Source organism: Delphinapterus leucas, chromosome 16 (assembly GCF_059928025.1).
Source record: "Delphinapterus leucas isolate spDelLeu-1000000601 "Yukka" chromosome 16, BTC_Dleu_Yukka2, whole genome shotgun sequence".
Classification (NCBI taxonomy): Eukaryota; Metazoa; Chordata; class Mammalia; order Artiodactyla; family Monodontidae; genus Delphinapterus; species Delphinapterus leucas.
Window position 1 is genome coordinate 71,502,677 of NC_143144.1, and position 15,041 is coordinate 71,517,717.

The 15,041-nt window shown below is 42.7% G+C and overlaps 1 protein-coding gene across 7 annotated transcripts in view; it reads right to left on the reverse strand.

Moving 5' to 3' along the window:
• The window catches only part of ABLIM1 (actin binding LIM protein 1), a 204,194-nt gene that overhangs the window by 53,341 nt on the left and 135,812 nt on the right, over nucleotides 1–15,041 (reverse strand). For all 7 annotated transcript variants that reach the window (XM_022568691.3, XM_022568693.3, XM_022568692.3 and 4 more), the window contains one exon: nucleotides 607–694. In XM_022568691.3, the coding sequence (XP_022424399.2) occupies nucleotides 607–694 (88 nt within the window). The remainder of the gene's footprint in view (nucleotides 1–606; nucleotides 695–15,041) is intronic.

Here is a 15,041-nt window from a genome sequence, read left to right on the forward strand (position 1 = left end):
CACCAGAAACTTCTCAATCTCTCTGTCAGGGACTTTGGGTGTGCTCTCTCACTCTCTGTCCCTCTCTCTTACACTATGACAGCTATGTCATCTTAATGGGATGAAGTACATCTGTGATGCAATTCACCAAATATGAGATTTTCTTCTTCCTGAAAGCCTGGATAAGAGCAGCCTGGGAGGCCCCCCAAAATCCTTCCCCCAGGACAGTGAAGTGAGAAAAGACAAAGTAGCCATCCAATGTGTAACATTTCTAGAAATGCTTTCCCTCTTTTGATCTTTTGTTTCCCAAGCATATCCCTGGGGGCTGGGTGGGAGGAGGGCGCACTGATTCTCACTCTTGCCTAACCTCCATAGCAGCAAACATCAAGTCCAATTCATTCACCCAGAAGCAACACGCTCCTCTGTTAACAGTCTCAGGGGCTCACTGCCAGGATGTCAATTGCTTGGCTGATTAATACTAACTGATGAGGTAACATTTGGCTACATTCATTCTGGATCCACGTAGCCCTGCAGCTAAAAAAAATGCCTCCTTCTCTGAAAACAAACATAGTAAGGTTTTCTTTCCCCCGGTGGGGAGAACTTACTGGATTCTTGAGTCCACCTTACCTTGAAGATACATTTCCTCTCCTTCTGTGAACATCTGGTTGCATCTGCTGCATCGTGCACAGCTAGGGTGGTAATGTTTGTCACCTGCCTGCAAGAGGAGAGGTAGGAAATATTTTAGTCTATTACTTGGTCACTGCTCCCAGCCTCTTTTCTGGATGTGGGAATTTGGAGGAAAAGAAGCTAAGGCAGGAAAAATAATTGTCCAATTGACCAAACTTCCTATACCAACAGCCCTAAGAAGCTGGAGCTGAACCCACTGGATCTGGGAGGGGTTCAAAGACCAGCTACTTGTGCCTGCTATGTGAGGCTGCCTTGCCTCTTGGGGTTTCTGGCATCCAGTTGTCTCTCAGCTTGGGCTCTCCTGGACGGTTGCCAGTTATACAGCACGTGCCTGAGATGAGTCCACGCCATCTCCCAAACAAGCCCACCTCAAAAACATTAACATCCAAATTGATGTTGGAGGCCAGTGTCGGTTTGCACTAAAGCAATAAAAAGAAAGGATCCTATTTAGCAGGTTCTTGCTTTCCTAGCTAAACAGTCTGAAAATAATATAATCTACCCAGCTTACATCAAGATGAGAAAAACCATAGTAAAAGACTCATATGCTGCTTTTTATCTTGGAAGGAGCCCCAAGTCTCTTCTCTGCTGCTTATAACAAAAGTCTCATTTTAATTGTTTTCTGAAGAAGGCATTTTACTGAGGTGGCTCTGCATTATTCCTGGGCATTTCACATTCTTAAATATCACAGATGCCACCACAGTGGGTGTTGACTTCCCCAAAGCAAAGTGTCACTGGACACAGGGACAAATCTGTAGACAGGTGCCAAGTCCCTTTAGAGTCATGCTCCAAATGCATATGCCCAACATAGCAAAATCCTTTCGTCCACATCTTAGCAAAAAGTCTCGCCACCCAAAACTTATCATATGTACTCTGCAATTAAATCATTTCATCAATCGACCATAAAAACATTTCTTTTGCATTAACTGTGCACAAGGCACTGCTGAGAGCCCAGAGTTAGAAGTGACTTCACCCTGTGCCTGCGTGAAATCTCAACAGGAAATCAGAGGCCAGGTAGTGATTCCTTTCTCACACCCTCCTGTAGAAACTATGAAACCAATTAGCTACTAGAGTGTGAGATGGTGGTCAGCTACTCAAGATAACCCAGTGGGGAAAAAAATGGAAGTTATTTACAAGTAGAAGCCAGGAATGAAACCTTTTCAGTGGTGCCTGCCAGAAAGTTCCAGAAGTGGAATTTTGCTCTTATCCACACAGCATTATTTATTTATTTATTTCGGCAGGGGGTGGGAGGGGGGATGGGGGGGCATGTGAGGGGAGTATAGGAAACGTTCACACAAAGTAGCCCTTTCTCTTCGGCCATCCAGGGTCCAATGCTGGGAGGTCCCAGGCATTTGGATAATCTCTGAGTTCTCAAGGAAAATGTAGGGGACAGAATTAAGGCCCCTTGACGGGAATCTGGTGTAGTCTGCAGTGAAAAGCACACGCCCTCAGTAAGCTAGAAATAGAAATTTCTTCAAGCTGATAAAGTGTATCTACCATATTTAGTGGTGCAGTATTAGAAGCGTTCTAATTAAAGATAAGAACAAGGCAGAGGTGTACACTTTCGCCAGCGTTTTTCTTTAGTCCTAGCCTATGTGATAGATCAAGAAAAGAAATCAGTATAAAGGTCACTAATAAAAGAGTTCAGTCAAGTAGCTAGATAAAAAATTAATATATAAAAACCAATAGTTTTCCTATTCACTAGTAATACAAATTAAGTCCAGGTGATGGGAAAACAGGTCCCTATTTGTAATAGCAATGAATAAACCCTTCGATGAAAGATCTACATAAGGATCTTAACTGATGGACATGAAAGAAATAGAGACATATGGTACTTGCGGATGGGAAAACTAAATATAGTAAAGATGCCAAATTATCCAGAATGAACCTATTAATGCAATATATTCTCAGTCAAAATACACACAGGAGTTTCTTTTATAGAACTTGACAGGCTGATTTTAAAAGTTCACATGGAAGAAAAAAATGCACAAAAATATAAAAACTGCTTTGGAAAAGAGAGTGGCAGTGAAGGGGGTTTTTCCCTTACCCGAATAAAAAGTTATTCTAAGGCTAAAATAATTAAAGTGTTCTAATACTGGTGCAGGGATAGAAGATAAATCAGCGGGACAGAAGAGAGGAAACAGGTGCACAGCCATACATACAACAAGAGAATTATGATAAAGGTGGTGTTTCAAATGAGCTGAAAGAAATGGGTTATTCAATTAATGGTGAGAACAATGAGTTTTTCACTTAGAGAAAGTTAAATCTAGATTCCTAACTCACAACCTACACAAAAACAAATTCTAGAGAGGTACAAAGTTAAAAGTTGAAACGAAATCATAGAAATATTCGAAGAATATGTAGGAGACTGTTTTAACAAACTTGGGAAGGCTTTCCTAAGCAAGGCAAAGCCTAGAAACAATAAATATAAATATTGACTGTGTACGTGTGCCTGCACACATGCACACACAATCTCTAGACATAAAACAAAGTTACAGACAGGGATACAATACCTGTCATGCATTTCAGAGAAAAGATTATTATCCAGAATTTATAAAGAGCATCTACAATGAAAAATAAATGGCAATATGGGCAAAAGGCAATTTCCAGAGGAAAGGTAGATAACCCCCCAAATAATTAGCTCAACCCCACCGGGAATCAGAGAAACACAATTTAGAAAAAGGGTGTTTTTCTTCAACAAATTGGCAAAGATAAGAAGAAGGCTAATGTGAGGAAACAGGCATTCTCACACTGTTGGTGAGCAAAATTCTTTTTGGAAAGCAATATTTATTGAAATTTAATGTATACGTACATACTACTCCCTGATGAACGATTCCACTTGTAAAAGCCATTCTACAGAAATTCTCACACATGTGCCCCAAAGTGTATGTATTAAGGATATTCAGTTTTGAATTACTTATAACAGCAAAGAACAAGGAAACAGAAGCAACCTAAATAAGAAAGTAGTGAAATAAAATATCGACTCATGTAGCCATTAAAAGAAAGAAGTAAACATATATGTATTTATACGGGAAGAGTTCAAACAAACACTACTAAGAGAAAAAAATCAAGTGGAAAAATAATGCCTGTGATATGGCCACATATAGTAGTGGTCAAAAGTGTGGAGTTACTGGGGTAAGTGTGACTGGATTCAAATCCAGTTTCAGCACCATGTGGTCCCGTAAAGGTGACAATCTCCCTAACCTTCACTTCCACAGCTGTAAAATGGGTAGAATAATAGCACGTAACTCATGGAGCTGATGAGAGGGCTAGTATATTGCCTGCCCTCACCCCCTGCCCCCCAACATCCAGCCCTGTAAGTCAGGCACTGTTACTATTATTTATGCCGGAGAGGACACACACACACACACACATATATATATATATATGTATATTGATTTTACATGTGTGCCCTGCACGGAGAGAAGATAGGGAGAATGCACATCAGTTAGTTTTCTATGGTTCCTTGTGGGGAAAGAGGAAGGAGCAGGGTGGGAACCTAACAATTTCCTTTACATGTTTCTGTATTGCTTTGATCTTTTACAAAGATTCATTTTTGTGTTACTGTGTAATAAGGAAATAAAAGACTAAGAGGAAAAAAGTCCATTGTCTCTTGGAGTCATAACACCCAACATGATCTCGGGCAAATCACAAACTCTCGGAAGCTCTATTGCAAAGTAGAGATGATGAAGTTGATGGTGACATTAACAATAAAAGTGAACATTTTTACGAATATTCTGTGTCAGTCACTGTTCTACATACTTCACAAACATTCAGTCATTTGTTTAACAATAACCTCCTAAGGTTATTATTCCTTACTTTATAGATGAGGAAGCTGAGGCTTGGGGAGATTTAGTAAACTTGTTACTGGTCACACAGCTAGAAAGTGGGAGGGCCAGGCTGCAAACCCAGGTAGTCTGGCTCTGGAGCACATGTTCCTAACTAGTACCATAACTAATAACCCCACTGCTATATCTACCTCACAGTGATGCTAGGGTGAACGATCAAATGACATTTTGAAAATGTTGTGATGTACTGCATACGATAATAATAGGAATAACAACATAATAATCCTTTGCACAGAGGTGGTTCCAGGGCCATCCACAGAAAGGCTTGTTAGCGCGGTTTGGGATGCTGACAAAAGGCTCTCTGGATGCTGCCGCTCTTTCCCAAGGACAGGCAAAGGAGAGTAACCGTGTTACATGAGCTGTCATACAAGACGGACGGAAGATTTGTCAAGCGCTCCTGTGGCAGGGCTCTGCTCTGTAAATCGTGAGCAAAACCACTGCTGAGAAACACCGCCAGCATAACGCCAGGGGCATCGGTCTTGACCCGTGCACTTGCTTCATCCCATGATGCCGAACATGTCAAGAGATACAGTGAGCCAGAATCGAAGGGCAGTGGCACAGCCGTTTAAAAGTCTTTCTGTTTGTGCAGCAGCGCAGGCCTGGGGGGCGGGGGGCACAGGGTCATGTGCTCAGGATAGGGGAGCCCCTCCTTTGCATGTGTGAGCCACCCCGTCTCTGTTTCACTTCTTCTTAACACAGGCACCCATGATGGTTCACAGACAAGCCCTGTGCACAGGGCCAGGAAAGGTATCAGAGCCGAACACAGATGCGGTTATATGCAAACTAACCAAAAAAATTGGATGTAGCTGAATCCAAAGCATTTAAATTAGAGTCATTTTTAGAAGGAAAAGTATTTCAGATCATGAGCAAAATGAGACTAAACAGCGTCCATCTGCAAACAGATGAGGAACACACAATCCACTGTGGAGAGGAGGCTGTTGATTGCAAACTTATTTTTTTTTTTTAAGATTTAATTTTATTTATTTTTGGCTGCTTTGGGTCTTTGTTGCTGCACGCGCACTTTCTCTAGTTACGGTGAGCGGGGGGCTGGCTACTCTTTGTTGCGGTGTGCGGGCTTCTCATCGTGGTGGCTTCTCTTTGTTGCAGAGCATGGGCTCTAGGCGCGAGGCCAACTAACTTCAGTAGTTGTGGCTCGCGGGCTCTAGAGCGCAGGCTCAGTAGTTGTGGTGCATGGGCTTAGTTGCTCTGCGGCATGTGGGATCTCCCCAGACCAGGGATCATACCCTTGTCCCCTGCATTGGCAGGCGGATTCTTATCTACTGCGCCACCAAGGAAGTCCCCTGAGTGCAAACTTTTGAAGCACTGTGGGCTCTGTTGTGACAGGTGACTTCATGAGCAGTGGTTACCGGGTACCTGTCCCCAGGCCCACACCCTGGAACACCAGCTCTGCCTCAGCCCAAGAGACCAGATGTACCTCTGGGGCTCACTACAGCCCTGTCATCACCATTTTCCGTCCATCTTTGTACCCTGCTGTTTAAAAAATTACAACCTTATTTATTTTCACATATTCAAAATGCACACGTTAAAAAGTCCACATTCTGGCTGGCATTGAACTCTATGGACCATAAACGATTTGTTTATTTGAGTTTTATAAAAGCACCTGCATACACATTCAAAGTGCTAAAAATCACTTGCCTTTAATGGTGCTGATTAAGTCACACTTGTGTGGTTATTATTCCTATTTAGTTAATCTCTAACTTGAAGTATAAACTTTATCATACAGGCGAGAATACCATCTGGGGAAATACCACCTGCTATAAAGCAAGAGAAAGGAGCCCTGAACTCCTTGTGGACACGGGGTGCAGGGAAAGGGTTACAAGATTCAGAATCAGGAGACTGGGGTATTATTTCTTTATTTCTTACTCATGGGACCTCAATTATGTCACTACTTACCCTCTCCAAGGCCCAGGACCCTCCTCTGTAAAAAGTCCCATCCTGCTGTAAAATTCTATGATTCTGTGTGAAATCCTGTCCCTCTACAAGCTCACAAGGCAGTGTTAACAGAAAAGTAATCTAGGTAGAGAAAGAACATTCTTGATGGCAGGGAATGGAATTTAACCAAAGACTCCATAGTGTCTGACAGCCAGGAGGAGTTCTGACGCCCTAAGCCCTGTGCCAGTGTAACAGGCCACTGGGAGTAGAAAACAGAACTGTAATTATAGACCCCGTCCTTGGACAGATAATCTGCTTAGCTCCGGAATGGCTAACTGCCCTTTTCAGTTTCTCTTTACCCCTTTTCTCTTGGAGTGCTTTACTCCTGATACTGCCCAGGAGATATGAAACATGGCTGTTGAGGTCAGCCTTCAGCAATTTATAGCTTATGCCACGCCTCCTTCCAAAAAGGACTTCCAGATGCTTATCAGAGAAGGCTGTGACCTGAAAACAATGGAACAAAAACCTTAGAGGAAAAAAAAAAATCAAAAGGCTCCACACTCAGGCAAACATGTTTGTTGGGATCCGAGCTTCTCAGTAGATGAGGACAAAAGGGAAAATGGGCCACGAAAGTCTCACAGTGGGAAAAAAATGGTCACATACAATTGTCACTAGAGAGGCAAGGTTTCCTGATTCTAAATTAGTAACAGACATCGCAGGCTGAGGTTCGGTAGGGTCTTGCTCTGTTCCAGGCATGGGACCAAGGGCTCTGAGTGACGGGCCTCAGACAGCCCTGTGAGGTAGGTGCTATTTTACAATCTTGTTCTGCAAGCAAAAAAAGAAAGCTCACAGTGAACAATGTCTCCAAAGCTCCCAATGCTTCCAAAAAGCAGAGCTGGGCTGTGAGTCCAGGTCGTCTGACTCCAGGCCTCCTCTTGCGTAAACTGCCTCCAAAGAGCACCAAAGGAATTCTCATAGGGGGACCTCAGTTCTGGAGCAGCAAAACAACTTCCACACTAATTTCGATGATGGTTGGAAACGTCCAACTAGTTGTTTCTTACACAGACCCTTGAGAAAAACTGAGGGTGTAGCACTGAAAGGTCGTTGAATGAAATCATTCTCACAGGGGAAGTTAAACTATCAAGGTCTAGGTTTGCAGTCTCATTTTTTTTTTTTTTCTTTTTGCAGTACGCGGGCGTTTCACTGCCGTGGCCTCTCCCGTTGCGGAGCACAGGCTCCAGACGCGCAGGCTCAGCGGCCATGGCTCACGGGCCTAGCCGCTCCGCAGCACGTGGGATCTTCCCGGACCGGAGCACGAACCCGTGTCCCCTGCATCGGCAGGCAGACTCTCAACCACTGCGCCACCTGGGAAGCCCTTGCAGTCTCATTTTAAAAATCTAACTTGATTCAGAGATGGTGCTCAGAATACCCAAAGGAATAAACAGATTGCATTTCTGTCCCGGAGACTCTTGCAAACATGGGTCTGGTTGATGGTGCTTTCAGACTAAGGACATGCAAACACTTGGAGGTTAGTGTGTTGGCCTAGGTCAGGGGTTTTCTAACTTTTCTGCACATAAGTAACACCCAAGAGCCTTTTAAAAATGGGTTCAATGGCCCTGGGGTGGGGCCCAGAAATAAGCTGCTTTTGTTTTATTTTGTAAGCACTGACCTAAGTCCATGCAGATCATTGTGAACTGGGGAAACCTGACAGTAGATGAGGAAGCCAAAGGGAGTAACGAGGATGTTGCTTCCGTGGCAGGTGCGTGGGTGGGGAGGGAGAGGCAGAATCACACTAGTTCCCATTTTGCTCCTGTAGAAATGCGATGCGAGGGCTGACTCAGGCTTTTCTGCATTTGTTGTTTTTTTCCCTTGGAGTGGGAGAGGTTTCCAGTGCAACTGGACCAGCTTGATCCTGAAGCTACCACTCCCCTGTTCCGGAGGCTTTTTTTTTTTCCTGATGCAGCATCCTGTTTAGGCAGGATCGTGAGGGTGTGCCGTGGCCCAAGGTTTGGATCCTGGGCAAAGGTGAATAAATCAGTCTGCCCAGGCAGCTTGCACAAAGCCCACAGGGCTCCCCACAAGTCTGTGCACAGCCAGTCTGCACAGAGAAGAGCATCCTGCCACCTCACCGACTATAGAGCCCCAACTGCGGCCCTTGCTCCAAACATCAGGGGGAGGGGCGGCGGCTGGTCTTCCCCAGAGAAGATGCACGCAACGGTGCAGAGAGAAATACGCAACGGCATTCCAGCGCTCTGGTTCCCTCTGACCAGCTCAAAATACAAAAGAATAAAAAAGGCTGCAACATCCCGGTGTACCTGCATACTGGCTTTTGGCAGATGGTTACTGCTATCTCATCTCCTTCCAAGGAGTGAAGCGCAAAAACTCTGAAGCAGTCTTTGCAGTTTAACAGTGCTAGATAAACATTATCTGTAGATGTGTGCATTCCTGAAAGACCTAACTGGTCTCTTTAAATTGATCAGTAGCGTCAGTGTAATCTTTACCAAAAATCCCAGTCAGATTATTTGTGCATTGACAAGCCAATCCTAAAGTTTATACGGCAATAGGAGAGTGGTATAGCTACTTTGGAAACTTCTTTAGCAGTATCTCAAAAAGTTGAACATAAATATACCATGCAACCCAGCACTTCCACTCCTAGGTTTCGAACTCAAAGAAATGGTAACTTGTGTCCACACAAAGACTTATACGCAAAAGTTCACAGCAGTGTTCTCCAAAAACAGCCCCAAACTGGAAATAATCCAAATGACTCTCAACTAGTGAATAGATACACAAAATGTGAAACGTTCAAATCGTGCAATACTGCAAAGTTACTGCTTTTAAATGAAAGGGACAAACTGCTGACACATACAACACAGACGACCCTCAACAACATGCTGTTAAGAAGCCAGACACGAAAGACTACACGTTGATTCCATTTCTATGAAATTTCTAGAAAAGGCAAACGGAAAGAGATACAAAGTAGATTGGTGGCTGCTGGAAATGGGGATGGGAATAAGGTTGGGCGCAGGGTTGACTGCAAAGTCAAAATGAGGTGATGGAAAAGTTGTAAAACTGCATTGTGGTGATGGCTGCACAGCTGTTTAAATGTAATAAAAATAAACTGTATTTTATGGTACATAAACTATTCTTTAATAAAGAGACAGGACAATTACAAAGAAAGAAAGAAAGAAAGAAAACAGTAGGGAGTGGGGGAAAGACCTGACTGGAAGACAAGAGGAACTTTCCTGTGCACTGTTCACAAGGACACATCAGGGCATGCATGCATTCATTCCTTTTGGGGGGGTCCAGATTCCTTTGGAAAGCTATTGAAACATATAGACTTTTTTTTTTTTTTTTTTTTGCAGAACAAAATATACCTGCATATAAAGAAAGCTAGATATATGTGTGCAATATTGTACTGTTAGCAGTTGTCTAAAGACTCGAACATTTTCAAAGGGATTAGAAAACAATTGCCTAATTTGCTAATCTAATCAGTATTTCTCTTTCTTCGGAGGAATCACTATTCTCTTGTACAACAAGAGAAATGGAGCTGCAGAGAGATTAAGTAACTTGCTGGGGACCCCATGAGACGTTGAAACGAAAACCTAGGCTACGCCATTAACCTTAGTGTCGCTACTGGGAATCTCTCAGGCTGGTTCTTTGGCTGTGTGCTTTCATGAACAATATTTTTTTTTTTTTTTTTTTGCGGTATGCGGGCCTCTCACTGTTGCGGCCTCTCCCGTTGCGGAGCACAGGCTCCGGACGCGCAGGCTCAGCGGCCATGGCTCACGGGCCCAGCCGCTCCGCGGCATGTGGGATCTTCCCAGACCGGGGCACGAACCCACGTCCCCTGCATCAGCAGGCGGACTCTCAACCACTGCGCCACCAGGGAAGCCCCATGCACAATATTTAATTGGAGTTTTCTCTGAACTTTTGAAGCAGGTGACATCATCCTTCATGTTTTATGGTGATCAAACCGAGGCTCAGAGGCCAAATGACTTGCTGCACCAAAACCAAGGTCACACAGCTAAGTGTCAGAACTAGGAAACATCCCAGGTCTTCGGACACAAGTTCGATTCTCTTGTACTGATATCACCACATCATGGATACAATACTTCTCTTGTTTCAGAAATCTTAGGCAACTAGAAAAATAAATAGAAATATCCTGTATGATATAAAAAGATGGCCAAAATGATTGAGAAGTTTTGTTAACATGTATTTTGAATAGTTTGCCAAATTTCAAGGCAGAGCAAATAACTACACTGAAGGCAAAACATAAATCTGAAATGCACGGATATCTGCATTTGAAACTAACCTCTCCTCTCTGGTGCTCCCACAGCTCTGGGCTTAGGCTGTCCCACACATTTAACTTTGCCTCGAACGTTACTGAAATGGAGAAGGACAATATGGTCCTTGCCCCCCCATGTCCTCAGCCCGCCTTTCGTCTGTGGAAAAACTTTAGCCAAAGAATAAGTTTAATCAGAGAAGTGAGAGAATGCAGAAACAAAGGAAAACAGTCAAAGGAGACCAAATAATAATAGTTTAGTCATTAAACATAGTCAAGGACCTTTAGGTCCTCCTTAAGGGCTATAGACAATATTCTGAGCCGTATCCTGCGAGCTGTCTTATAGATACTGAAACCCCCGCCAGGTGGAAGAAGTGAACTACATGATGACCAGGCTGTAGCCATGGCATAAGCTGCCACAATTCTGAGAACTGGCCTCAAAGAAACGGAAACGAACGGAACCTGAAACTGAAGATTAACTGTACCTGAAACAATCAAGATGATGCTGGTTGACCACCGATGACCAATTTCAAGATGACTGTCAGAGCTTGACAGAGAGTTGGCCTTTGGACAGGCGTCCACCCTCCCCGGTTGCCAGCATCGAAAATAAAACAAACTTTCCTTTCCACCAACCTGGCCTCTTTATTGGCTTTTGAGAGGCGAGTAGCCGGACCCCACTTTCAGTTACATTATGGCTGGGCTGTCTGCCCCATCCCACTGTCCAACATGGAGTAGAAAGAGATGGGCTTTGGAATCAAGAGAACGCAGGGTCTGCATTCTGACCTTGCAAATGGTGTGGCCTTGGGCACTTTTCTGGACTTATTTCTTCAACTGTAAAAACTGGCATAAGAAACCCTGCCACATACGATTGTTATGAAAATTAAGTAACCAAAGGCAAGTTCAGTTCATACCAAAGTAAGTATCTGGGAGCAGTAAGTGCAGGTGAGCTTGCTCCCTCTCATTCACGTTAGACTATACATCCCTTTAAAGACGTGGGCCACACATGTGTCATCATAGCTCTAGGATCTCTCTTGCTTTCCATAGAGCAAGTTCTCTAGAAATGTCGGGTAAATTAATAGGCCAACAGAAGCCCTTATCCCCAAATCTCTAGATGCTGAGCAACCATTTCCTGCACAATTATGGCCAAAAGAGAACTAAAGGATGAACTTCAGAGCCCCAGCTGTCATCTCGGTATTTACCTGTTTCCAGATACTAACGCTAAGCACCTCAGAAACCATATTCTATCTGACTCTCCCTACAACCCTGTGATGGGGTTATTATGTCCATTTAACAGATGAGGACATTAAAGCTTAGGGACATCAAGAAATCACCCAAGTTACTCAGTTAGCAAGGAATGGAACTGTGGTCTAAACCCCAGGCTGTCCAACTCCAGACTGTGCTTAGAAGCACCAGGTCCTCCAGCCTCCCTACCCTCAGCAGCTCCATTCACGAGGGGAGGCCCTTGCTGGGATCTGCTCTAAAATGGCGTATTTCCTATGACTTTACAGTATCATCTTTCAACTTCCTTTTTTTTTAAAGAATACAAATAAAGGTTTATTGTACCAAATTAAGGTCTTCATATTTTACAGTTTGCTAAGGCTCAAGGAAGACTAGATGATTTTTAAAGACCTTAACAAAACTTTTACTTTCACGATCCCTCCCACCCCCAACTATTCAAACAGTGTGATAAATGTTATAGAAACAAAACAAAAAACCAAAACCACTAGAAATAACACCAAGTCCTTTAAAAACAACTCTCCCAAATGTTATTTCTTGACGTAGGTGGTCTTCGTGGTTTGGGACAATGTGATCCTAAATCCTTGTAAAGCAGCCCTGGCAGCTTCAGCCTGCCTGTCATTTTCAAATCCAGTTAAGTCATGTCATGTCTCACAGATATTAAATGTACTTCCTTGAAACCAGGAGCTGATTAAGTAGCATGGATAACATCATCTCATTAGTCTCTTCCGAAAAGTTATTAAGGAATACAACATAGTTTAGAGGGTAACCAGGGACCCAAGGATTTGGGGTTGAATTTCCTTGGGTGTTAGTTAGACTTGGTATTCCCTGACCAAGGTAATTGTTGTTACAGTCTGTTCTACAATTTGGCTTTCTTTCTTTTCTTTGTTACAAAAAATGCCATGCATTTTACATATTATATCACAATGTTCTCCCTTACCAGGTAGGCAGGAAGTCCTGAATGCACTTTTTTTTTTTTTCCTTTCTTTGGAGTAGGAAAGAGGTACACCTTATTTTTTTTTTCTTTTAAGTAAACTTCTTTACTGGAGTAGAACATACACTGGAAAAAATGCACAAATCATAAATTTCTAGTTCAGTGAATTGTCATAAATGCAACACAACTTGTAACTAGCACCCAAACAGAGTAAGAGAACATTATCTGTACCCAGAAGCCCCTTCATGTCCTCTTCCAGTCATTGACTGCTAATCACCGTGCTGACTTCTAACTTTTACCTGTCTTTGAAGTTTACATAACAGGAAGCAGATATGTCTGGCCTCTCTTACTCAACACCGTGAGAATTATTCATGATTCTGTGTATACTGGTACTTCACCATGTCTCATGATTCCATAGTATTCCTTTGTGTAATTAAACTACATCTTATTTATCCATTCCACTCTTGATGGACATTTTGGTAGTTTTTACATGTTGGCTGTTTTGAACTGTGTTGCTGTGAAATTTTCTGCCCATGTCTTTTGGTGAATTATATACACATTTCAGTGGTACATATACATAAAAGTAGACAATGTATGTCAAGGTCACTGCATACGTTTATGTTCAGATTGAGTGCTGCCAAACAGTTATCCAAAGTGGTTTTTGCCTTTTATTACAATTTTAATCTGAGAGGAATTAGAAGGAATTAAATAAGAAGAATCAAATTAAGAGCACTTTAGCAAATAGATTCCCAAAGTGTTTTCTAACCTCTGTGAAGTGAATGATTTTTTTTTTTTTAATAAAGTGGCCTCTCTGTACTTTAATCCCATCAGGTATCCATTATTCCAGTATCTCCAGAGTGTCACTGAGCAATTTCCAATTCTCCTTTTATCCTCGTCTTTCTGTTCGAGAGACGTGGATGAACTGATGGAGAGACGTGGATGAAATGCAAATAGTCCTCATATTTAATTCCAAAATCAGCAGGCAATGGCTGGCACTCCCTGGATCACTCTGCACAAGTCTTTGTCATGAAGCTTCAAAAGTGGCTTCTTCCAGTCAGGGCTAAGGCCCACTGGCAAGGATCAAAAAAGAATTGGAATTGGAAGGTTGAGGACTTCAGTGGCTACCAAAAGATTTCACTTTTCCTCTCATGATTGAGCTTAAACATTTCTTAGCCATTATTTTTATTGTTAATCATGTCTTTTGCATTTGTTTTGTAGTTGAACGTTTGTGAAGCACCTTCCCGTTTAACCCACCCAATGCTTCGGGGGTACCCTATTACTCTTATGCCTATTTATGGACTAAGAAAAGCCTTCTAAGTTACAGAGCTAGTGTTCAGTCTAGGGTTTTTGATTAAGTCCATTCTCCCTTCCCCCTACATCCTGCTACATGTCAAGGGTCAGAAAGACTGGAAATTACTTTGGTAACTTGGACAGCTTAAAAATAATAAGCATTTTTCTTTTTTCCTTCTTCCATGAATTCTCATGAGGGAGTACAGCAGCTAACTACCCAGGTAAGGTCCAAGGGATCTTTGAAGACTATCCCTTGCACAACAATAACTCACTTGGGCTGATAGTTTGATATTGTGGACTAGAAAATGATCCTGGTTCCTGGGGTCTCGTTAGGAGAGTGTCATTTTGGCCCATTTTAGACATGTTATTAGGCTGCCCCAGTCTCGGTATGTGCAACGTCAGGAATGTAAAAGGTGGATGTCTGAGAAATCTGTTAGGTTGAATACTGTACTGAACTTTCAGCATGTTTGGATGTATTGGGACCCAACAGCTTATTTCCCCCAAATCTACGTACTGTCTGAGAAGACTTGTATGTTCTATAATGTTAAAAGGGTAGAAAAGTATTGCTTCTGCCTAGTTTGCAAGATTGCTATGTAGGTAAAAGAAATGTTAATTACATGTAAATTTACCTTGAGTACTATGACACAGGGAGAGGATGAACTAGGTTGCAAAATACCAGCTGATTCTAGGCCATTTTCTTTCCAAATACTTACACTCTGAAAGAGATTTTTAAGGGGTCTCTTTAGGAAGTTAGACCCAAGAGGGACAGACTCTCAGAATCCAGTGGGATATTATGGTGAACACTGAGTAGAACGCCAGGTCAGCTGCTGCTCTGCATGTGCTAAAAACTATTTGCATAATTCCAGGGAGGGAACAATGAGAAACTCATCATGCT